This window comes from Lagopus muta, chromosome 17 (genome assembly GCF_023343835.1).
Source record: "Lagopus muta isolate bLagMut1 chromosome 17, bLagMut1 primary, whole genome shotgun sequence".
NCBI classification, from domain to species: domain Eukaryota; kingdom Metazoa; phylum Chordata; class Aves; order Galliformes; family Phasianidae; genus Lagopus; species Lagopus muta.
Window position 1 is genome coordinate 9133643 of NC_064449.1, and position 26856 is coordinate 9160498.

The 26856-nt window shown below is 37.9% G+C and overlaps 1 protein-coding gene across 3 annotated transcripts in view; it reads right to left on the reverse strand.

The window, feature by feature from the left end:
* Nucleotides 1-26856, reverse strand: part of TMEM132D (transmembrane protein 132D) — a 215527-nt gene that overhangs the window by 153494 nt on the left and 35177 nt on the right. For 2 of the 3 annotated variants that reach the window (XM_048964351.1, XM_048964350.1), the window contains exon 2: nt 482-1370. The exons of the other annotated variant lie outside the window; for it this stretch is intronic. In XM_048964351.1, coding sequence (XP_048820308.1) covers nt 482-1242 — 761 coding nt within the window. In that variant the 5' untranslated portion in view covers nt 1243-1370. The remainder of the gene's footprint in view (nt 1-481; nt 1371-26856) is intronic. 3 annotated transcript variants of the gene reach the window in all.

Sequence of the window (26856 nt, forward strand, 5' to 3'; positions counted from 1 at the left end):
AACAGAGTCAGGTCTACAGCAAGCTGTGGGGAGGTATTTAAGCATATAAATCCTGCTCAGATGCCTAATTTTTACTCAATTCCTATAAATACCTTTGTGGATTTGAGCTTTACTAATTTTAACATGAGTTCAGTGAGAGATTAGGAGTACCACAAATCTCAGTTCAGGAGAATTTACATATTATCTCCTATTAGCACATAAATGGGTCTCAGGTCTACTAATTTAATATTTTTGAAGTAGTATTCTAAGGCCCTTTGTTGAAATTGTCCTTTCGCACTGAAAGAGATCACATCTCAGCAATTCATACAGTTTTAGACTGAACAGTACACAAAGAATCAAGTCAACCAACTGTAATTCAGTTTCCATTGAGAAGTAATTGAAGAATTTTGGTGAAATTCATACATGAGGAAGTGACTTCCCATAGCAGGAGTAGGAAAAAAAAAAAAAAAAAGGAAAGGTACAGAAAAAAAAATAGCCTTACCTCAGTGTGAATTGATCTTCTGTTGAATTTTTAGCAATAGATACAAGGAAAGTCAAGATGTCACCTTGCTTGACAGTCTTTGGTGCATACCAAATGGCAATATTATTATCCAACCTCATTTCATTTAAGGAAGGGACAGCATGTGTCTGGTAAAGGAAAACACTTCCAATCCTCTGCAAGGGAGGTCCCGACTCATCAATGTCATTGCGCCCTGGTCGGATCCCATTACTTTTCCTAACATCCTCCTTGGTGCATTCCCCTTTCTCATCTCCTGGTTGTATGGCATAGTACAGCTCCACAGGACTCCCTTCAGAATGCTCCATTGGTTTCTTACGGCCAGCTACAACGGTGGGGGGGTTAAACCAGCCTGGCAGCAGTTCCAGCTCTGCCACACACAGCCCCAGGTCCCCCTTCAGCCTGCAGCTGCCTCTGACTTCCCGCGTCTCTCGGAAGGCGAACACCCGCAGGCAGGGCAGCCTCTCCGTCGTGCTATAGTCATCCCAGTCCCTGCCCACAATGTAGAACAGGACCTGGACTTTGGGCTTGCTAGGGTAGATTTTGTCACTCATTATGAAGGCCTTAAGTTTCCAATTAAATGAGAACTTGTTGGTAGATTCAAATGGATTTGAAGACAACATTAAGTCCTGGGGCACTACTTGTTCAATGGAAAAAGGTCCATAGCTGGCATTTAGCACAGGTGGCCTCTTGGATTTGTAGATGAGAAATGACTCCACTCGCGACTGCAAGCTAGAATTCCTCATAATATCCTGGTTGGCTTCCTTAAGAAAGAAGGAAACATCTGCATTGTGGATACGATATGTCACAGGCAAGTAAGTTGGCAGTAAAGAAAACCTCTGTATGCTTTCCAGGATCCCTCGACTCTCAGTCACTGTTGAAAGGAAAGGAAAGTTTAAAAGATCAAACCTTCAAGTCATACTGTGACATAACCTACCTGACTTTAATGGAGGCTTGGCAATGATGTGGGTGGTACTAGTGGCAATAATAAGCATTATCAACTCATGCAGAAGTAGCCCAGGTAAACAGTGATTTGTCCAGCTTGCTTGGAAAGCAGTAGGGTTTTCTACGTTCTATATGGCAGATAGATAAAAAGAGCAGCTTGTATAGGTTTACTCGTGCCAAAGGTCACATCTTCGCTTGCAATATACATTTGTTATTGGAGAGCAAAATTACCCAGTCAGCAATTGCAGCATAAGACCACTGCACAAGCACATTTAAAAAAAGATTTGATCATTACAGCAAGCTGCACCTACCCAGGCAATCAACATCATGATTTATATCAAATGCTACACATGGACCACTCAGACTCCACTTCAGCAGTCTTTCCAGCAGCGTCAAGCAATGCATGGTCATCAAGTGGCTTCCTGCACAAAGCTGAATTTCTCCTGGAGAATAGTTAGCACAATAAGCAATGCACAAAAGCCCTGCTACAAGATTTCAAAAGGAGTTTTATTTATTTGCACCCCATTTATGGCCCCTTCTGTTTAACTGCATTTATGAAAACGGGTGCTATTTTTTTTTCCTCCAGTAAATTACCATCAAGCCTCATATCACTGCTGTTACCCAACCTTACATTGTTCCTTAATACAAATGCATTACCTGTAGGTTGTACACCACTGCACATGGAAAGAACATTTTCAATGACACTGAGCCTCTCACTGTGAGGCATCTATTTTAACTGTGCCACCAAGCAATTACCTGAGGCAGGCTATCATATTAAAGAATCAACTCTCCATTCTTTCTCAGAACTGTCAGTCCCAAAGAGCAAAGACATACACTGTTAAAAAATACAGATGTAAATACAATACGACCTTCCCTGTTTGAACATCTGACCTTCATGCTCATGTCTTCACAGTCCAATTCTGCTGTAAATCGCATTATTTTTCCACAGTAAATTCAAATCTGTAACCTTATTCAGAAAAATGACAAAAGGTTTACATGGATGACATCCAAAGCAACCCAATTTCCCAAGGTGTATTCCACAGATGCTTTATTAGCCCTTATTATTTGTTTGGAATCTGACCTAAATATTTATTGCCTAGTTAGGAAGTGCAGCAGCCTAACCTGATGACAGCTTTGTCTAGCTACCAATCTCTCTCTTATGTGCTGCAATTCACTGTAAAACGGCTCAAATACGCTTGATGAGGCTTGTTACTTTCAGATCCTATGGGAAGGTATTCTTTAAAAACTGGTTTCAGACTGTTCACCAAAAACAAGCTGGAAAATGCCGCTCAGAGCAACAACCATCTTCTCCACCCACAGGCAGGATGACCTGAGAGGGAAATTTGCCTTTGCAGCAGATGAGGGTAGAGGAAGCCTGCTGCTGCTCCCCATCACCAGTGTACCTCCACAACAAAGCAGCCAATGCAGATCTCGCTCAGAACAGAGCAGGAACATTAGAACTGTTTTGAAACCCAAAACTTTTCCTCTTCTAAGAGTAAACCGCAGCAATCCTTTGGATGCAAAACCACCCCCTTTCTCTAGCCTTGGTCTTTGTATCATTTGGCTTCCACTTTCTCTCTCTCTAGCCACTCCAGTGAGTGACAGCAGCTGAAGTTTTTAAAGACCCTCTCCTAAACAATCGCCCAACGAATATCTAACAACTCTAAACGGCTTTGCTAGTACTTGGAGTTGCAGGGATCTCTCCTATCCAGCCCTAAGGCAAAATCTGTTCTGCTGCTGTACTTCCTCATATCACCCAGCCCATAACATCATTCCTCCATCTAATGTCCCATTTATAAATTCCATGCTCATTTTGTCCTCCTCCCAACAGCTTGGCAAAGCACCATTAAACACAGAGAGGCATCAAGGAGGCAACTTAGAGGAAAAAAGCTCAGGGTATTCAATTTTTTATTTCCCTTATTTTGATTGCAGCTCCCTCCCTTGCATTCCACGGGGAGAAGTACATTATTTTTATATTAAAACTAACAGAGTGTTTCGCCTCATAATTTTTTAATCATTTATTTTAAAGCTTAATTACCTAAGGGCTTAAAAATCTTCCCTCTATGTTCCCCATCTCCATAGGACAGTGTTCCTCAGAGTTTGTAAATCAGTGACTGGTCAGAACAGAACAAGTGCTTACTAAAAAAAAGAAACAGTCCCACCGGATTGAGAAGGGTCCATTTGTTTTTAAACTCCTGGGCAACTGCAAACTGGTCTGCTCATGGCTGTGCTTTGCCCTACCAGCAAGCTGTCGCTGTGCACTGAATTCATATTCATGCTGGAAGCTGACAGCAGCTTTCCAAACAGCCAAAGGCCAAACATTCAAACAATTTTACACTTTATCTGGGAAGAGTTATAATCAACACAAACAGAAAAAAAAATGCTCAAAAAACTACACTGAGTTCTGATGTACCATCTGGATTTTGACCATGAGAGTTTATTAAGGATTCTGAAGGATAGGAAATTAAACACAAAGACTACCAGAGTCCTTGATTGCAACCATGGCAATTTCTGCACACATTATGCATTTTTGCAGCAAAAAGGAAAAATTGCAGAAGATTACAATTTGCCGTGTTTTCAGATGAGACCCAGATTCAAAATTTTCAGTTACACCATCTACCCTATATATTACATCAAATCTTTAACATCATAATTACAATTCCACGGGGATAACCCAGGGAAAAAATGAAAATAAAAATCAGTGGTACCAGGTCAGAACAGCCTTCAAGGAGTTCAGTCCATCCACAGTAGGATAGATTGCCAGCATTCAGATGCAGTTCACACAACTTGGAATTCATTAGTTGTGGCAAGCCTGATACAAGATCAGTTTCTTAAGCTGAGACATCATAGAGGAAAAAGAGATTCTCCCAAGGGACTACAGCAGGCAATGTTGGGTCTTGAGGGACTGCTGCTGTGCAGCATTACTGAACTCAAGGGACTGACCCTGCCCTGGGAATGCATGATTTGGCTGCTCAGTCTGCTAAGTATCTACTGAACTTGTGGACTGGTGTTGCAGTACTCTGGTTCCAGATGAACCGCAACAGTTTGAAACAAGCCAATACAACCCAATTCTGACACTGCACTTATGCCAGGAGCTATTATTTCTCAACCCCTAAAAACTATATCTGTATTTGATCTCTCATGCTGTGAATGGTTTGTTGAGGATTTCAATCAGTGGCCACCTGGGATGAGATGCTGGAGGATGGTGGATTTCTTTCCTTTCTCTTTAGTAAACCTTCACTGACTGATGCTGTTTAAAAAGTACTTGTCATTGATGGAAGAAGCAAATTCCTTGCAGGTCAGTGAAGTTTAAAAAACCCAAGAAAATAGCAGCATATTCAGTCTTCTCCGCCACATCCAAGGCTTGTGCATGTGATATATCCCTGAACATGACACTGTAAACATGCTGCATTTATGCTCCAAGAGTTCAGACTGCTTCCTTGATTAGGCTATTAACTTTGTACTGCAGTCTGGCTAAAAAATCTTAAATCTTTATTTCTTTAATATCATGTAACAGCAGCTTTCGGTCAATGACAAAATCACTATTCATAGCTCAGTTTTACTGCAATGTTATTGACCATGGCTTCTGAAAATTGAAGAAATCTGACAGACCACTAACTTCATTCTGTATTGTCGGATCCTTGGGATTTCATTGCCCTAACACTTTATTTCTAAACTGTTCAATCCATGACCATACATTTACGATAAATAAAACACTCTTCCAATCAATTATATAATATTACTATTTACAAAAAATAATTGCTTTTTTCTTATGACTGCTGGGAATAACTGCTTAGGAAAACTGCCTTACCAGCTGCAAGATCAGACTGGTAATAAAATATATGAAGTTTACTGCTCTATCTCTAAGATTGAGATAGGTGGTTCTTTCCAGTTCAGAAAGAAAGTCTACATTTTAGTTACTTTTGGACATTGAATCTTCCGAATGTCTCTCCTCTCCTGCACATGTAATGCCTTGGAATTTTGTCTTTGATCTAATACTCCACAATTCTACAGGCTTGGGGCAGTGGCTGGACAGCTGTGCAGCAGAAGATGGAATGCTTGACAGCTGGCTGACCATGAGCTAGGAGTGGGACCAGGTGGCCAAGAAAGCCAACAGCATTATGGCTTGTATCAGAGAGAGTGCAGCCAGCAAGACTGAGGAGATGGTTGTTCCTCTGTACTCAGCACCAGTAAGATTGAACCTAAAGTACTGTTTTCAGTTTTGGGTCCCTCACTACATTTATCATGCTCTTAAAATATGATTATCAGTCATAAAAGATTTTTGACAACAGCTGTACAGTGTGATGGCAATATTTTCTTGGAGTATCTCATTTTACTGAAGTTTGTAGAAACCTCCACAATTTTATCATTGACGTCTGAACAGACTACATCCCACCATTTACTAGGTGAGAGATGAACAATCCCAAAGTTATTTTGTTATTCATATTGACAGACAGATTAAAAAAATCATTTAAACAGAAAGGCCCACAGAGGAACACACACAGCTTTATATTACCAAGTGATACAAAAACGATCAGAGAGAAATCACATAACAAAGGAAAGTTCCCACCTGAAAAGGCAGCAAAGTAATAATCACAGAGAAAAATATTGAGATGAAAGGATATGACAGTTTCACACAAGATCGGATGCCAGCCTGAACATGAAAGGGCAAAGCAGTGATGGACACCACAAAGTTTACAGTAAGGAAGAAAAAAATACAGTCACAGTAAGTACTGAGGGATGAGTAACTAAGACTTTTCCCTAGCTCCAGATGCAAAATATCAATAATCACAGAGAGGTGTCCCCAATCCATCAGCTGCATGTGATACAAGGATCAAAAGGACGTGAAACATAAGATGGCATCACAACCCTGCGTGTTGATTATAGCAACTCACTGGTCCACCTTCACACACACACACACCAGGTCTTGGCCTTCTCTGTGATTCTGATGCATTTAATAAGTCATGAAGTGATGATCTCTAATGATTTAGTACAAGTCTATGTGCTGTACCAAAGGGCCCCAGCACCCTAGTGGTGAAAGAGCTAGAGACAGGCCGCAGAAACGCTAGAATGCTTCTAAAGGTTTCTCAGGCTCCGACCAGAGTTTTCAATGGCAGTAGTTGGCCTCCCCTTCCCTGCCCTCCCATGACAATACTTATAGAAGTGACTGTGTAGATGCTGAGGTTCTGCTAACAGGACTTTACAGATGGAAAGAAACAAATTCTATGCATCAAGTTAACAGCTGACTTGCAAAAGTAATAGGCCAGTTTCTGCCGCTGGCCAACACGACTGTTTGCCCTAATCCAATCCTAGCTGCATGTGAACTTGCAGCACAGAAGTATTCATGGCTTCTGGATGATCATTCTCCTGCTTTCTTAAAGGTGCTAGAGCCATCAGTTTGCTTAAAGAAGAGGAAATTTAAATTTGTTAATCCATATTAGGTCTCTACATCTTGCTGTAGGCTCTGTGTCTAACACTGAATTTGTAAAGCCAACAAACAAAAGTAGTTAATGTTAGCAATGGAAGATCAGTAACGATTAAAAAGTCTCATTTAAATACTATTTTACTGGCGTGTGCAGTATATTTCCAAGAATGTTAAGAAAACTAATGATGTTCACTAAATACACACCTATTTCATAATCACTAGAGAAAGTGCAACCGAAACATACTTCAGTGTGTTCTCAGAAGGAAGAGAACATTCCTGACTACTTCCAACTTTGTCAACTAAGCAGGGAGCTAACATCTCTCTCTCTCTCAAAAAAAAAAAATTGAAATTATCTTTTCATAACTCCAAAGTATTTTTCTCCCAGTGCAAGCAAACTGAAGGCCAAGACCTCATCTAATATTCATTTAACCAAACCTAGGAAAAGTTCTTTGCTCATGCAAATCTCCAAAGTTCTATTCAGAAACAGATTCTACCTTTTAAAATCCCTTTTTAAATAGGTATGAGATGGAAAGAAAAGTGGTTTGTAGAGAAGCAGGTAAGGATACAGAAGCTACACAATTTGACACTCCATAAACACCTAAAAATAAAAAAATAAACTGGAACTTTTCCCCTTCCCCTGCCTGATAAACCCTCCAATGTTTTCTTTAGCACTTCTTTGGGAGTTTGCTCTGTCAATTTTGAGCCAGTTTCACATCTCTTCGCAGATTTTAAAGGTCATATTAAAATCTGCCTCAGCTAAATGTTCGTTTTTTTGAAGCCTGACTGGAAACTGGAATGTTATACCCTTGGTGTCACAGACAGACTCCTCCAAGGAGGATGCTGTGAGGCATGGAGCTGAGGACTCTGTCTATTTAATTGCAAGGATATTTCTCCCAGAAAACATAGAGGATCTTTGAAATTCAGCAGCAATGAAGACTGCAGGGGAGCTGAACAAGAACCACTGAGAGCCCGAATTATTTTCTCTACCCTGTAATTATCCTGGATACTTAAAAATCCCTGCTACACGGACATGAATAGTTCTGCATTCTAGTCCCACTGAGAAGCTTCGAACAAAAGATTTCAGAGGAACTGGTGAAAAGCCTACAATAGAAAGCTCGGAAACAATAACAATCCTACATATAAAACAAATTACAGATACATTTTCTGCCAAGCAGGTCTTCACATTTACAAAGAGCACAAATTGAAGTCTCTGTCATAGCAAGCTCTCAGAGCCTGGTTCTCTGAGCATTCAAAATAATTATCCTCACCACTGTCACAGTTCATGTGTGCACACGTGAATCCACACACACACATATTTAAAATAGTTGAATTCACTTTTAATATCTACATTTGTGTGGGTATGAGCAAATCCTAATGCAAACATCCTGCTGTATACGTTAAGTCTGTACCAGATGGATTCTAGAGTCGTATAAATGACTGATGCTTCCAATCACTGCTTGTAAATAACAGATTGAAAGATGAAGTCCTCTAATTGAATGTCCTCAGAGTAAAGAGCAGCATCTACTAGGTAGAGTAAGACAGATGGTAGGATTTTTCTATGAGCAGAAAACCAATAGAAAGGCATTAACCAAATTAAGTTGCATTTAGAACTTGCACTGGCCACTAGATCTTATTCAGTAGGAATAATTTATAGACTTGATGCTGCAATTTGATATATTCTACTCTAAACTCGTGAATAATTTATTTTTCAGCTGTCCAGCTAAACTGACTCAAAAAAAAAACCAATGATCTCAAGTCAATTCAAAGTGAAATTTTCTTATTCCCCATCAATATTGAAGAAAAACCATGAAAGAAAAATCCAATAAGGCCTCAAGAATGAATATTAATACGGTAATGTATTCATATAAATATATTTTACAGACATATTTATATAAATTAGAAATACAAAGCCTTTAACTTTTCTTCTCAAACTCCATCTTCATAGTAACTTCCATGGGAAAGCTATTCCTTCAGCCTTCCTACGAAACAGACATCTAGAAGAGGTATCAGGCTGTTTTTAAGCTCCTAAGCATGCAACAAAGGTAAGTCTTCCAGAGTTGGAGAGGAGCCATTCTTCAGAAAGCATGGTTGAACACGTTAGCTATCTCTCACTGACCTATTTGGATAATAATCAAATCACTGGCTAAATGGAATAAATAGCTGAGCAGATTTTTCTATGCCTATTTACCATGATCCACAAGCCACTATCAACTACTGTGTTACTAGATAACAAAGATAAGGATTAAATCTGTCTTGGGAAGACAACAAACATAATTAAGACAGAATAGAAAATGCAAAACTATATTTATAATTTACAGTACCATACTTGGTTTAAAAATTAAGTTAGGCTTTGCATATCTATGCCTAAAGTCTACAGATACGTAGATACGATTCCTTTCCTAGTCACAGAAAAAATGGTTCAAACTGCTCAAACAAATCACAGGAGTGTACCGACATTTACTGGCTGGCAATTTAGGACATATGCAGGAATAAATCAACCAAGACAAACCACTGAAAGTGAAGGAAAGCAAAAGTATTAAAATGATATATTAAAAGCATTCCCCAAATTACATATGGTTCACAGAGATGCCACATATAAAATTTAAGCCTTGAGGGTTTCAAATTGGGTAAGTAGCAAGTAGCATTAATGAGACTATAAGCACTGAAACTGAAGACCTTTGCTTATGTTAAATAATTTTACAACACAGCCTGAAGAAGGAAGGCAGATAAGGTTCATTGGCGATATCTTGGGAGAAGTTATTTACAGTTGGTGGAAAAGAATCTCAGCTAATGTACAGAAATGAGATTAACGTTCCCAACATCATCTTCATCACATCCCATGAGAATTAGCAGCACAAGCAGACAGCGTGCTGAACAGTTCCATAGCCGGTCTTTTCGGGTTGATGTTACATCTCTGCTGCATGTGTGCAGTGCAGTTCCTTTCTCAGTAAAAAATAACTTCAATCCTGCCTTGCTATTACTACAAGGCTTTAAAGTAGCTGCAGCAGTTCAGCATGAAATGTTTCAGATTACACTTATGTATTATGACTGTGAGTCTTCCTATGTAAATACATACAGATCTGATCTTTGAAAAGACGACTGGTATGATGTGATCCCTGCTTAGGAGCATGTGTTTTCGGTAATAAATTCTATAGACCAAATGAATGAGGGCAGCAATATATCACCTTTTCTTGTAGATACAAAAATTGTCAACTCCCACTCTTGTTCATGCAGAAACATCCCTTAGGGCTTATGCCCTCTGGTTTGTTTCAGTCTTTTTAAAGGTCAGGGTCTGACATTTCAACAGTGTTAGAAGTCATTGTCTTCCTTCCTGTATGTGTGTCTCTGCTTAAGCATTATTCCCTTCTAGTTACAAGGTTGAAGGCAAGAAATTACTTCTCCATACGAAGACTAGATCTGGTACTGCACTTGGAGACTGATTATAAATAAGTCAAGGCAGCTCGGTTGAAATAATACTAGATGCAAAATGTTATGCATAAAACCAACAATCCACAGGAAATATGAAATTAAAATAGAAGATACATTTATTTAAGTGAAAAACAAAACAGAAGATGAAGTCAGTCTAATTCACAAACCAAAACAACTGAGGCCTTTTCTATAAATGCAAATAGTATGTCATTATCAGTTACTACAAATAGCTCAATTCAAATCCTGAGATTTCTCCTGTCTGCACTCAACCCTGACCAGAAAGTGAGAATAAACTTGCTTTCAGCAGGATCTGCAGCTAATACATAATAGGTTGTCCTTTCAGAGCTATTGTAACTGATAGGTGAGATCGCTAGGTAGGATGACGGGGTCACAGAGGAACTCAGAACTTAATTAGAACCCACTCCAGGGGATGGTTTAGTTAATTGCATGACCTAGCAAAACTCCAAGGCTGCTCTTGATTAAATTAGTTTGTGAGGGTCTTTCATAAACTTTTTTTTCTTACAGTATTCATACTCTGATGCACTCCAGTAATGCCTTTCCTGACACCTCTTTCCACCCAGAGTTATTTAGCAGAATCCTCCTATGAGAAAATTCTTTGAAATTGGCTACCTGGCATACTTGGATAGTAGTGAGAGGCCTCAGCAACACAAGGAAGACAGGGAGCCACCTTAACAAGTTCTTCTGAAAACGTACTGGCAACCCTAACAGGGAATAGTTCAAGTTTGGGAGGTGGGGGGTGTTCTGCTTTTTGTTTTGTTTGTTTTTGTTTTTTTTTTTTAATGGAAGAAAAATTGCAGTAAGGTTGTTCTTAAAAAAAAAAAATCTGCAGCTGTAATTAGGGAGTGCATCACATTTCTCCCACTTAGCTTAATTAGTGTGCAGGCTGATTGAGACCTGAGTAGGAAAGGTTTCCCATTATTTAAGGGTGTGGAACAACAGAGCAAAGACCAAAAATTCTCATAAGATCACTAAAGGGACTAAAGACTAGAGGAAGTATTTTACCACTGCTCAGGGTGAAGTATTAGTTCTCAAAGCATTTAAAGAGAACAAACTCCTTAGAGAGTTATTTCAGCTCCACCTTACTAAATCCTAACCCAGTGCTAAAAACAATATACATATATTTTTTTAACTGGCCCTACTATGATTTCATCAGAAGATTAGACAAAAAAGAAATAAAAACTTGTGGTCCTCTTGGTATTAATTGAAGCCCTGATATGAACTGTAAAGAAACTCAGCTTCATCAGGACAGACAGAGCACATACAGGTAGCGCATACCTTCTGATCAGAGGATGGATCTGGCATTGGACCAGAGGAGGTCCAGTACTGCCCACTGCCTGTTCGATCTGGAGTGACAAACAGGCTGCTGCAAAAGTATTTATGTGATTCTTAACATTGATTTTATGCAATCCACCGTAGAATAAAAGTCAGATATATTCTTCTCTTTGTCAAACGATACGGATTTGCTGAGTGTAACTTCCCAGAGTGTAGATGTACATATGTACACACAAAAGCTCCATCATAATTGTGATAAGAAATACATAATTAAATCACTGTTCACAGAAGATTCTTGTCTATGTGAACATTAGTCTGCTCTCTGTTACCCCAGTGTTGAAAGAAGTACAACTCCTTACAATTCTTCCTCTAGTTTTTGAAGCTCTGACATAACTGAGAAAAGTTTTCAATGACTTGGAGTTTGGCTATGGCTAAATTGATTCCAAGGAAACCAAAAGTGAATCCACTCACTCAGCAGAGCATCTTTGCCATAAGATCAGAAGATCAAGACCAGTAGACATGACAGTGCTCCATGAATACATATATATTTTATTACTCCACATCTTAAACTATCTTTATTATTTGTGCTTTGATGTACACAATTGACTTTTTCAATGATTACTATATGCTGGATTTTTGCATCTCATGCAAAAGAAACTTCATCTAAATCAAACCCAATTACAGCTATTTTTTTATTTTGAAAAAAAATTAAAAACTATGGCCAAGCAGTCAAGATCCAAAAATAATTCTCCTTTGATTGAACTTTAGCTATAATGACCTCTTACCATTAGCATTCTGCATTCATAAGAAGTGAGTTAAAAGGAAATAATCTCTGAAGACAAAGAATGTAATCAAAGCTACAACCCATAAGGGCTTTCTTTAACAAAATACAGCTCAGTTCACATCATTCTTTCTAGTATTTAATGATCTGCAGTCTTTTGTACAGGAGATCAATTAGCTGATCATTGTACCATGGTGAAATGAAGTTTAAATAAAGTTGTTATCCTATGTTCATTGGCCTATATGAAAGTTTTGGTCTTTTACCAATTCACAATGGGCAGGTATTATAGTAGCATGAATGACTGATCAAAACCAGACAGTAATCTTTAAAAAAACATGTTTCTTTTGTGCCAATCCTGCAACAATCTGTTGTATGTTTCCATGCCAATAGCAAGTCCAAACAATATTTTTATAATTAAAGTTACATGAAAATAGAATAAAAATCATAAAAACTCCATAGCAATAGAAAAAAAAACCCAAATACTAAATTACTATTTACATCCCTCATAACTAAAGGCCAGGTATACCCTACTTAAACACAAGCTGACCAAGCAGAGAAATGGAAGTGATACGAGCAAGCAGAGGAGCACTTACTAACACGTAACACCCCTTTTTGTCTGTAAGTAAAATAGAAATGAAGAATTTAAATGTACCATAATTATGTGAAAGAATAATTTAAGACTTCCCTATATTATTTTAATCTTCCTCAGAAAGCTTTATATTGCTCAAATCAGCAAGAAATTTCAAAGGGGCTGTTGGAATTTCTATCTTTCTGACAATTATACATTTGCTAACCAAAGTGTGAGCTGTTAACTAGTAGCTACTTCCATTCACATGAATGATTCACAGCTACTGCATAACAAAAGATTTGAATATCCAGAAAGTAGATTTAGCACATCTATTTTATGTGTTTACCTAAGGGAGAGGCAACCACACAACATGGCTTCTGAGTATACAGCACTTTGCTCACACAGGAACAATGCACTGAGTAGCTTTTACTTGGAAGGTTTCTGCAGTTTGAAATTTGAACATTTAACAGAGTGGAAGAATTTCATTTTCTAGGGCACAGTTTCTCACTAACACAGGTGCTCTTAAAGGAGAATTTACAGCGTCCATTACCTTCTAACATAGGAAGTAATGAGAAATGACCATGCAAGAAAAGACATTATAAAAGACTTCACTTAATCTGAGATTTGTGGGAGTAGAGCTCCAGTTTAGCCATCAGAAGCTAAGTTCAAAGTCCAGCTGAAATAGGATCTGCAGGAGGATGTTGTGTAACACCAGGAGCTGCTCTGCCCACCTAGACAAATCATGACTGGAATCCTTACACAGTCATTACACAGTGCCATTTATCTTGCTTAGTGTCTCACAGGAGTGGAGAGGACGCAGACATTGACAGTCTGCAGGAGATTCATTACCCTGGCCACTGAGGAGGGGAGTAAAGAACAAACACAACGCTTTTCATCTCACTGTGACAGAGTGGCAGGGGTACAAGTAAAATATGGTCAATACACTCCTGGGAATACTAAGAGGTAAGTTCACTTCCTGCTTTAGGCTGGAAAAGCAGCCCTTAATTGGAATCAGATCACATGCACCACACTTAAGTAGAGAACTACTTGGGGAGTAGCTCAACAGATGTCAGCCAGGCTACGTGAGAAGTAAGGCACCAGACTATTCTGATTTCCTCACACTTCAGTGGCATTTTCTTATCTTTGGGGCATTAAGAATCTTTCAAGTTTACACATGTGGATGAAGGGTGCTAGACTGATGGAAGTCCTCTCTTTACCCTAAGAGCCTACATGTCATAGGCAATCAGCATAAAATTCCCATTGTCAAGCTCAGCAGTGGTTTTCACCTACAGAACAGGAAACAAACCTGTCATGCACTTCTCAGGGACCTTCATTCATCATCAGCAGTGTGCCTAGATTCAAATACTTCAAAGCTGTTACTTCTGATCTGTTATTCTGTGATAGACTCATCAAGATATAAGCAGTACAGAAAATCAAAACAATCACTGTATAACGTAAATGCTATCTAAGTGAGTTGTGGCATCATAACACTGAGACAGTGGTTCCTAAATAGGAGCAAGATATAAGATCAGTGAATTTCACTAGGTTAAAGGCATATGGTAGAAGTCAATCTAACTCTTCAATTTTGACCTCATTATATGTGCCATTGATGTTCAGCCTGAACTTGCAGATGGAACCAGATTCTGAGAGATCCTGTTCAGGTGCATAAAGGAGTCTGTAACTTACAGACACACAAGAAGAATAATTTAAGGCAGAACTGCGAATACTGTCAGAACTCAAGAAACAACAGATTTGAGATTTGTTTTGCCCTACTGAAGTTGATAAAGGCACACCAAAAGGAGATATGCACATTGTGTCTTACTCTACAGTGCCTGAACTGCAATAATTAGCACATCAAGAAAATATTAAAACATTTACAAGCACATATCCTCACTGAGGCAAGAGAAAATCCCAGCTTCAGATAGGAAGTAATTAAACCCAAAAGCTCACCTAGTTTCCCAGCTTCACACGTGGAAGCACCCTTACAACAGTACATGCAGTCTTCAAAATGATCAGCTGCAGTATGCTTCAATGATCCACTAAGTAAAGAAGCTCCTGAATGCTGGTAAATGCCATCCTGGGTGGAGATACTGTCTCTGACTGCTTGAAACAGGACAAATTACTCTGGTAGCTGTGTAGAGTGCTCTGCAACTTTGAATCCCTGTCACAGATTCTGCTGTTGCTAGCAGTCTGCCATAGAATTCATGGCTAATTAACTAAGAAAGTAAAGCCAGAGCATACATAAAGGTGCACAGGTAGATAAATACATCTTCCACGTGTTGAAAAAATTCAGGAGATGAAAAGGATAAAGCCCACCATAAGCCAGCATGCAGTGGCAATCTGTCAAAGGTGCTCTGACTTCATTATCACCTCCAAAGTACAGTTCTCCCTTTGTGTTTCAGCCGCGAATGTAGCACAGGAAGATTTTAAGGCAGATAAATTAAAGCAGGTTTTTTTGGCAAAGATCCCTAGATCTGAACCATCTTTTATGCTGTATTTGGTTTCACTGATCCATTTGGACTTTAACAATACCATAGATAATAAGTGAATGTGTTTCACAACTTGGTAAGGTAACCAAAACGCCAACATCTGCCTAATGGGCCTTATCATCGAGTCCTAATGAATTTTACTGCTGTGTAACTTGAATGGTGCAAGAACCACTGAGAAGATATAAAGATATTTAAGAAGGAACAGTTTGTATTTAACATCTTTTTCAAAGAAAAGGGGATGGAAATAATCTTTAGTTTACCCAAACACTTGTATTACCCACAGCATTAAATTTAAGTCAACAAGATTATGTGTGCAAGGAAATCTGTCACAGAAGTAACACTGCAGAAGTAAGGCTGCAGAAATCACAACAAAAGTAACATTCAGAAAGCTTTCTTTATGCACTACCTAGCTAAAACTCTGTAAAGCAGTTCTGAAGAAGTTGTTTTCTGTAACCCAACAGGAAAGACTGGAAGTTATGAAAAACCTAATATCTAACTTGAAAAATATTTTCCCCTGATCAGGATTGGAGCACAAAAGCCAAAAAAGTCTTCAAATTTTTTTCTCTCTCTGCCTCTTTGATGAATATCACCTCATTCAGATTTCAATTGGAAAAGCAAGTAGAAACAAAATTAGATCAACAACATCAAGGAAATACTTCTAAGTCTCCTAAGTCTTCTCTTTCTGGATAAGTTTTTAAACGGAAGAATAACAGATGGAGCAAACAAACAACATACTCTCACAGAAAACATTATTTACAGTAAAATACGTAATTCAAACACCTTTCATGAGTACCCAGAAACTGCTCTCATATGCTGAAATATATTTGATGACTTCATAATAGAGTAAGGTTCTATATCTACTTATGCAAGAACAAATAATTAAGAAAAAAATATCTTTTTGCAGTGTTTTGCCAAGAGGTACCTGTTACCATTTTCCAGAAGAATATCTGGACAAGATGAGCTTCTAAGCACCATAGCTGCAGACATTTCAGGAAAGTGCAGCTTATATATGAAGACTTTCCAAAATCCTGTGAAAATCTTTGAGACCCTGAAGGTTTGCAGCTCTTGCGGGTGAACTTTCAAGAGAGGCTACAAGTGTGTAAGACACGCTGTGCAACCGTACAGATGGGACCACAACACTTTCTTAGTGTTTTCTCGATGCCACTGCCATGGTACATCCCCAGGTGGGACTAAAATCACATTAAGCAATGGAGCCTTGAAAATATTCTGTATTTTCAAAACTAACACTCATATAGAGAAATTCCAGCCTGACAGATGTTTGCTTGGATTTCAAAGCACGTTCTTACGTAGATAGTTTTATACATTAGGTTTCAATACACAGTTTCTTAATTTAGACCACATACCACTGGATTGCTACATGCAGACCCAATAGAGGGGAAAGCAAAAACATGCCACAAAGGAAGATGGTTAATGGCGTGGTCAGGATTTGAAGATTCTGATAAGATGTTATAAGTTTGAGCTTTCTGAATATTTTTTTTATTAATTTAAAGTAAAAGTCCATAGATGTTGAACTTTATAGTAATTCACTGTATAGCAGTCTGTGTCAATATCTTAGCTGGGTCTGCTATGCTACTGTGATTTTATATTATTGAACAACTTTAAGAAAATCAAATGAAACTTAATTTTATGCAACCGTGTGTGATTTTGACACACGCAGTAAAAAAAATACAATGTGACCCAAGTGTCCACACAGCCAATTAAAAGCGCTTCCAAAAGACTCCATCATTTTTAGATCAGCTTCTTTGTCTAGGATTCATTCCATGATACAAGCCAAGACAACAACTGATTGTCACAGAACTACTCTGTACACTCAGTGCTTCACAACAAAGCTCCATGATGCCAGAGTTTGGCATCAGTAAGAAACACAGTTCTGCTGATTCAGGAACATGAGTCAAAACCAATAATTGTTATGACAGGTATGCTCTGGGCTCTGTTGGGACTGCATGTGAAATAAAGGCTTTGTGTTTCTGTTGTCTAAGGAATGAGTTGCACCTTACTGCCAGGACTCATTTTATAGCAGAAAAATATTCAAATATTGGGATTCCAGTAATTGAGAGACTTACAAATATTTCAGCTTTGCCAGTACACCCACTAAATTAAAATAAATACTGTCAGAGGAAAGATTTTGATGTTACCACAAAGTTCTATTCCTGAATTTGCTGAACAGAATACAATTGTCTTTACTCAGGTCTCCTGCTTTATACAAGTTTGATGCTTGTACAACCTGGCAGCTTTTTAGCTCAATCATATAAATGTCTTAATATCCTGCATTGATCTGGAATCAACACAGTTGCCAACACATGGATAAAAAGCACCTGGAGAATTTGTCGGTTGTTATTTCAAGCTGTTTATTATTCCTTGAGGACTCATACGAACACTCAGAACTATCATGCCTGCATTAATACTGCTCTCCTACACCTCTGGGTACAGTAACACTCTGCATTAAAGATGCTTTATAAAATTGTTTGTGAGTTGATATTGCAGTGGGATTACTTTGTATGGTCTACAGCTTTGCACTAAATAAATACTGGAAAGCTGCATGCTGTGAAGTAGGCAGTTCAAGCAATTCAGTCTGGCCTTTGGACCACAATTAAGAACAAAAATAAAGCATTGATATGTACCAAGTTGTATTTTAAATCTTGGATTTGGCAAACCTGTCATTAACACAAACTCAAGGAACATTAGTAATGCTGTGCTTACAAACTAACTGAAAACAATGGTCCACAGGCTGAGTGAAGGAGCATTTAAGCAAGCTGCCCTTGTTGCTCATGCAGAGGTTGAGATATCCATGATATATTTTTGCTATTTCTTTTCTCTTTGAGTGACTCTCTGGTAGTTATTTACAAAACACTACCTGGAGTTTTAAGTGATTGATTTAATGAAGTCCTGATTCAGTTTAATTTGCAAACACTCTGGTTTTTGCATTGGAATTTGTTGACTGCATTTTTGGAAATACTCTAAATATTCCTAACTCCTCCAATGTGGTGTCCCCAAGGAAATCAAATTGAAATCTAAAGCCAATCTACAGACAACAATGGTTTGTTGGTTTGTAGTGGCACTCTCCCTGAGTGAGATATGTACTCACTGAGAACAAAGAGCATATGGGAAATTCCCTGGATAGACAAAACGTTCTAAAATAATTCAGCAAAAGGTTCCATTCAAAAGAATTTGCCTCTTTTGTCTTGGGCATCAATTTTCAGCAGTGACTAACTGAAGCTGTATAGGTAAAAAAATAATTCAACATTCCAAACCCTGAGTCTTCTAAAGATTTTTAATGTTGAGATTACAATTTTTTTTTTTACTATAAGCCATTATAATGATTGCTTATTAGTTTCTCCATCCATCCTAGTTTCATATTACTACATATATACATAAATCCACAGAGTAAGTAGACACCATCCATGTGTCTATCTCATCTATTATTAATCATACAAAGAGGGAAATTAAAATAATTTGCCAGAGATTATTAAAATGTCCAGGTCATTTCATCACCTACTAAAGAACGTACATAGAAGACGCTACGTGGTTTTTAATATTTGGTAAAATTACTGCTTGAGGTAATTTTGGAAAACAACACAGCCTTGAGCCTTTGGAAAGTCAGTTTGCCAATAAAATTGCTGGAAAATTGAATATTAAGGAACACATTCAACATTTCTTCTATGCCTTATCCAACTCAGGCTCACTAGCAAGAAAACACGATGCTTTAAGCAAAGATATGGATTAAAGAATGAGAAGATGATCTGGTATGGCAGTGTTCTTTGGCCTTATGATAATACTTCACATTACAGGATTTTTAAAGAATTTTCTGCACCAGTTAGCTCTTTGAAACAACCAAGCATTAGATCCAGTTTTAAGTTCTGGAGACAAAAAGAGGCCTTTTATAAACCAAGTGTAAAATGCATCAATTCCTGGGGCTTATACCAGATCCACATCCAGTACGAAGGGTCAAATCTTGCTTGACTTTTATGACACAGACCGTTTCTTATTTCCAAAAAAATTCTTCTCTGATCATCAATCCAATTGCCCTGGAGGTAAGCCTAGATGATGGAAAAGTTTTCTGTGAAGGTATATGAAAAAGTGATTTTATATTAGCTTTCAATCACTTTCCATGGATTACTTTTTTTTTTTTCTCCACATCTTTAGTTTGTCTGTTTCAAAACAGGTTTCCAATTCTTATTCTCTGCTGGATATTTTACTGTAATTACCTGTAATTTTCATCATGTCTGTCTTTAGATTTCAGAATTCTAGTTAAGAGTCCACAGCAAGATACAATCAAATTAGCTTCATCTGTCTGCAGGAGCTACGATAGACAAAGCTGTAAAAACATCAGCAGTTTTAACCTCAGTGCAACTAAGACTTTAGACACTGTGCATAGAGAGTGCTCCAGAAGTGTAGAAAAGATGCACCAGAAAAGTGAAAAATACGCTCACAAATAAAAACTTTCCTTATGCCTTTCAATAAAAGAAAATATCAGTTATCTACAGCATTTGAAGTGGTAAAATTATGACCGGCCCTGTTGAGTAAGAATATAGATTTGTAGTGAGGCTTATTTCATAGTATCTATGCTTGAACAATACTCAACGGAGACTGTGTAAGTTACACTAATGCTGCAGATTAAATAGAAAAGCAATGCAGGCACTGGAGTACCTTTTCTCTCTTAAAAATCACTTCTCCAACTACACTTTGCTATGGAGAAAGACGTGCTTTTCAGACAAAAGTACTTGAAAGAAAATAAGTTCATAGCAGAAATGTTGTACTGCTCTCTAATCAGTCATCCATTAGCTCAAGCTCACCAGCTCTTCTCCCAGGAGGGAAAAATAAGAGCTGGATTTACAAGAAAAATCCAGTTTAATCATTCTTTCACGTCCTGGGAAGAAATATATGCCAAGAGAATAAATTGTTTGTTTGTTATGACAAAATTTGGGAGAAACATGCTTTTGCAGTGTCATAATGTCTTAAAAATACTGCATAAAATGAATAAATGAGCCTGATTATGAAATCTGATACTCAGTGAATGAAGCATCTGAACAATTGCATTTTAGTTTAATGTTGTTTTGTTGTGGGTTTTTTGTTGTTGTTGTTGTTTTCTTAACTAGACAGAAAACTTGTGAAGGAAGGGAAGGAGATCCATGTTTATGCAAGATCTATATGAAAAACTGTAGCATGAGTCTTCCTGATTCTTCCATAGCTTACTTGAGTGTCATGCATCTCATTCTTATCTGCGTTAAAGAGATAAGAATGATGTAAATGCAGAAAAAGATGCAATTCAGGGAATCCACAGAAGGAAAGATATTAGAGCCAAGACCCCAGCATAGCACCAGATACTTAGAAAACTTTAACAGCAGTAAAATATTCTACAGAAACTGAGAAAATCTATCAGGTGTCCCTGGGAAGAAAATAAATGCTTGGAGTAGATACACATACTGTTTGCAATTTCAAGTTTGCAGTTATCTTTCAAAGCACTTGTCTGCACAGACCAGAAATGAAGTCAATAACCAAACAGTATAACATGATGCTATGTTCTTGTAACACTCCTTATTCAAGGATGCTGATGGCATTATAACAAATACTGTTGTCTAAATCAACTTGCAGAAAAATAAACAAGGAGCTAAACAGCCAGCAGAGACTTCCATTGTCCTTCTTGAACACCTTCTACAATCCAAAACAAGTTGCAAAGAAAACAACTGTAGCTCTAATGCTTCAGTCCTTAGAGGCTTAAGAGTTAATACATCTTATAGGAGAAAAACAGACTTAGGCTATAGCTGCCTCACAAAGAACTGCAATAACTTACACAGAAATATTAAGGATTTCTTTTTATTTGTCTTCAGATATAAGCCTTAAAGACTCAAATATGCTCAGTTTCTTCCACAACTACCTAGGTTTAAAGTTTTTTTAATAAATGAAAGTGGGGTTCATACCTAAATCCATAACTTCTGAGAAGTATCAAATATCACGAGATGGCCAATTCTGGGGCAGCAGAATATAACCATACTTTTAATCATGCCTATCAGTACTACTGTACATTTTCCAGTAGGATATTCACAACAGCCTTTGGTAAAATGGGAAGAAACGCTGTGTTCATGCATGAATGATCACAGCTGTTAGAAAGGATTTTCCATTTAAGAGCAAAATATGCATGATATACAGATGGACAGACAGCCTGTAGAGGGAGAAGACCTGAATCTGTTTTGCAGATTCCACAACCCAAATAATACTGTGCAAGAGAGAAAACATACGTTCAGAGCTACCAGCACTCTTCATATGTTCTCTGAGGAAGAAGAATCTGAAGAAAAATCTCAAAGTAGGGGGTAAGATGAACAGTGGGAGGGAGACATGCTTTGCAGCTTCACAGAGAAATGAAAGTAAAGGAGAAAAATGATTTGGGACTGCACTGCTCCTCACTAATACCAAGAAGCAGTAAATTTACCAACTAAAGGCTTCAGCATATTCTGCAGCAGCTTTCCAATGGCTTTAATGTATAGGACTGGTACCCATATCAGCTACAGGAAAGCCATATCAGGTTATCTACCCCTGCTGCAACCACGCACCCATTTTTCCAGGTTCAGCACATCACAAATCAAACAAAAAACACACATAGCAATGACAGTGAAGACTGAAGCATTCCACACAAGTAAGTGGAAGGAATACTGTTTTCAATATATTACCTATACTTTCTCTTATTTGTTCTTTTTGTATGCATCCTATTGTTGTTGATTTTGCTGTCATTGGGGTTTTATGTTTTTCCTCATAATCCCCTCCTGATATGGAGGATCAGTTGTGACTCCTTCACATTTGCATGCACGTATGTGGAAACAGAAAATATCTCTATTAAAAATAAAACAAGCAGAAGCATGTGTTACAATCCTTACATGATTTAAAGGTAATCTTCACGAAGACATGTGCCACGTATTTGTTTATATTACTGTTAATAGCTTGCAAACTAATGATAAATGTATGCTAATTTATTCTAAGTGAAATGAAGTGTGCCCTAAAGATAGACAGAAAATGAAAGCTTCTGCTTACACAGGTTCAGAGCACGTGCCTTATAACCACGTATCTTTGATGCAGAGAAAACACTGCACAAGTGATACGTAAAGGCAGAGCAGGATGGGGAAAAAACATAGCACAGGGGCATGTATAATGCTCTGCAAACCATAACAGCTGCCATACTGCCATTCCAATATTTCAAAGTCTAGAAATGCAAAATACATCCTAGCTCATGACAACAAGCTCTTTAAGTTTTATACCTTTATACCTTCAAACTTTTGCACAGTGCAGGTCAATCCTTTTACCTTGCAAAGGCCTATGAGGACTCCATCAGAGGATGGTAGCCACGACCAGCCTGCTCCTCCTCAGATATTGTTCCTCATATCACAGAGCCATGAACTAGAGATGTTCTTGTTCCCCTCTGGTGTCATCTTCCTAGTACTGTTATTTCAATTATGAATGTATTTCGAGTCCCACTGTGACACAGCCTTACTGTTGTATGACAAGGGAATATGGCTTAGCAAAGGCTGATACACCATTAAGTTCTGATGTATCCTAAAATTGTGATTGAAGAGAAAAAGGTAGCCAGAATATTCCCTTCATTCACAGTAAAATTCTGAGACATCTTACCTAACAAAATCCTTCCCATGTAACAGTCAAGGAAGAGCAAACCCATAACTATCAGCTAACAACTTCACAGTATTTCTTTCCACAGATGTGTCTATAATTCTACGTGTGGAGGGATGCTGTCTTCTCTCCTTATGCCAAGTAGCCTTTTGATTGCCTCTGGCATCCGTCAACAGAATATCTCATCTCTGTAATTTGTGTTCCTACTATAAAGGCTTGTGAAATGCTGGAAAGCAAACAAGAATGAAGTTATTCCTGTAGAAATAAATATGGGCAAGGCCACACCAGGGAAATTTAAGTATAGGCTTGGAATTAAGTGAGAATGGCAGAGCTGTCATGAAACAATTTCTATCTATTGAAATTACTTTTCCAAATGAAAAGTAACCTTTACATTTATCCTCCATCTTCTTCCCTTTCCCTCTTGGCGTACCTTCACCCCAAACCACTTCACACTGAGCAAAACAACTAGGTATGAAAGAGCACAAAACACAGGAGTATTTAAAAGCAGAATTTCATGAAGTTTTAAATTGGTCTTTTACTTCCTTCATGCTCATTTCACTACTTGCTTGGATCAAGGCCTTAATCTCACAAAGCTGTCCTGCTCCCCCTGAAGTCAGGTCTTGAATAGGAACAGGGACAAACCTGTACAGCCACAGGCTTCCAGAACAGTGGGCAGAATCAGTCCCCTCCTGTTTGCCTCCTCCAGATTAAACAGAGGAAATTCATCTCTAAACGAGAAAGATAATCAGCTACCATTATTCACAGGTTTGCATCACCAGCTCATAGATTTACTCCTGCCATTTGGCAAAGCTCTACTGCAGGCTCAGCAGGAGATTGTGATTTTAATAACCAAAACAAAATTCTTAGCAAATAATCATCTCCTCTCTTTGCGCAATTAATTCCTTGACTGCTACAGAAGGATACTGAAAGAGTGAAAAAACACTTGGAGACTATAACAATTATGCTAATCTAGTGAAGATAAAAGATGTGTCGTGTATTAATCAAAGTCCTGAACTTAAGTTCTCACTGTTCTTGGACTAATTGATCAATACAACACTGACTTACACAAGTGCAGGAAGGCTGCCAGAGTTTTACAATTCCCTTATGCAAGCGAATGAAATGCAACATAATGAAGGGTTCCTCAAGTAAGTTGAAAGGAGTATTTTAGAGGAAGATCACTGTCAGATGGTACAAAGCAGACAGCCTAACTGGTAGGAAGGCAGAATTTCCATCTTCGTGGAGGCCCTGCTGTGCCTGTTCTCTCCCAGCTGTCTTTCAGTGTCTGAAAGATACATGATTACTTCATCTTCATCCTGCTTGTCACACAAATGGATCGCACCATAACCTAGACAGCAAGGATTTACAATACTCCACAGCTTGCTATGTAGGTTAATAGCTGATTTCAACTCCCACTGTATGTATGGCTCCCATTAGCACTAATAACTCATAAGACAGAGACAAATACGTTCCCAAAATCTGAATGAGTTATCTTCAAAAGCTTCTTTTGTTAACAGAAAATCTGTATGTATTTTTCTCTAGCACAGTGCATAGAGATCAATAATTGTTGTACTCTAACCAGCAGGGAATAATAAGAATTACAGATATAGCCATTAACAAACTAATTAAGAGAGCCATTAATAAATCCATCTGAATTGATTTCAACCTTTCCAAAGAATAGGAAAAATCACACAAAAGAATCTTCTTTGAGCATTGTGAAAGTTTGCAGGGCAGATAAGTGAACAGTAGAAAAACAGTTGTGATCTATGTATTTGTATTCTTCCATTTGTGAACACACAACATTCTTTAACCACTACAGAACAGAATAAAAAAACCCAAATGCTAACACCAAGCTTGCTTTCCCTTCTACTCTCATGAGTAAAAACACTGAAGTTGGTTTAATATTTCTGCAATTAATAATGCCTGGTTTTAATGGAACCTCCAGGATCAAGAGTCAGATTCATAACTGGTATAAACTGGCACGTATTTATGTCACCAGTTAATTCTAATGGTGAGAAATGATCTTACTGAATCACAGGAAATTCAGTGTTGTATTACACTTTCATTCTTAGCCATTCAAGAATCAAATTCTTCTTCAGGAATAAGTTCCTTGCACTCAATCCAGAATGCAGTGAATTCATTGCTCTATCATCAGATCAAATTTTTCTGAGGTGTCCTTCTAAAACGTCTCAAGAATACATTCAGCTTATAATTGTGTAAGTATGCATTTAGTCAAATAAGTTTCCATTCTAAGGACAAGTCACTGTTCCAGCAATCTTCAATTTCCTGAGAACAACAGAGCTTAATTTTTTGTAAGCACTACTGTAATTGGAGAACATTAATTTTCTTGTTATAAGCTACTTGTACTTTAAACTGTTACCTGGTACAGTTCTTTCATAAATTGGCACTTTCACTGAAAAATAATTTTTAACGTCCATTTTTTTATTTTAACAAGAAATTAATTTTATGACTGTACCAAAGATGTTCCCTCCAAATAAGAAATTCATATTCTTTTTTTTTTTTTTGATACACTGGAAAGACGAAAACATAAAACGGGCAATTCAAACACAAAGTTTTAAGGTCATCTTTAAAGTCAAAAACAGATGCCAGCTTTTGAGGAACAGATTCAGAAAAAGCTTAGCATATCAGGAAATAGAACCAGGGAAAGCACAAGTATCAAAGGTGTGCGCTGTGAAGGCAGAAGTGTTTCTAACTAAAGTTTCTCCTGTTAAAATCAAGGGAATAAAATCTGTTTCCTGTTAGGCAAAGTAAACCCATAGTAATTCCACAGAAACTGCTCCACCTTCACATAAAGATGAGACATAGCTGAATTTAGTAGGGGTCCTTTGAAAATCAGATGAAAACTACGTTCCACGAGTCCTACCTTCACACACACAGCATCCCATTTCATAAAAGACTGTCCTGTTTTCAACAGAGTATGAGCACATGGGCTCAAATACAATTCAGATATTGTTAATATGACTTCAGAAGCGCCTGGTTCATTAAATGTGTGCAGAATGCCCTGGTGCACTGAAAGCAGACTGTGGCACAAACTGGAACATTAGACATAGAGCATTCAAGTTCTGGATTTAGGCAAATCAACAGCATGCAAGCACTTCTTCTTAAGGATCCCCTCCTATCTGCCCATTTACTTCATAATCTGAATCATAAATGCTAAAGAATTTGTCTTCTATCCGTAAGTCTGAAAGCTCACAGCAAATTTGGAATATCTTGTCTCAAGCTATGTGAAACGCACAGAATGGTCTCATGCAACCTGCAAATGAGAAAGTCAAGTAAAATTTACAATTCAGAGGGGCAGAACTCCAAAAGCTTTGAGAAAGGCTAATTTAATACATCTGTCGTATACAATTACACAGTCAACTGTAGTCCAAAACATCCTTTTTTTTTCCTCTCCAAACATAAAAGAGGCAATTGCCCAGGCTCAGAATTAAGCATCTGTTTCACAAAACAAAGTTATTAACCTCCAAGGTTTTTATGAACCGATAAAATTTGATCATTCAGAATTGCTCTGTAACAGTTGCTTTCTCCATTACACAAATTGCTACAGCTGATTCCTGAACAAAAAGCACTACCACAATTGGACACTTAAAGGTAGAGGGTGGGCTATTATTAACAAAGGGTTGCAGGTGCTTCTTATCTTAAACATTTTGCTGCTGTTTCTGTTAATGGATACCTGGATTAATCTAAGCTTTTAGATGTGAAAGTTTCAATATTACAGTGAAGAGAAAAACACACAAGTAGCCCTACATTTTGGAAAACATGGAAATCATGTTTTCT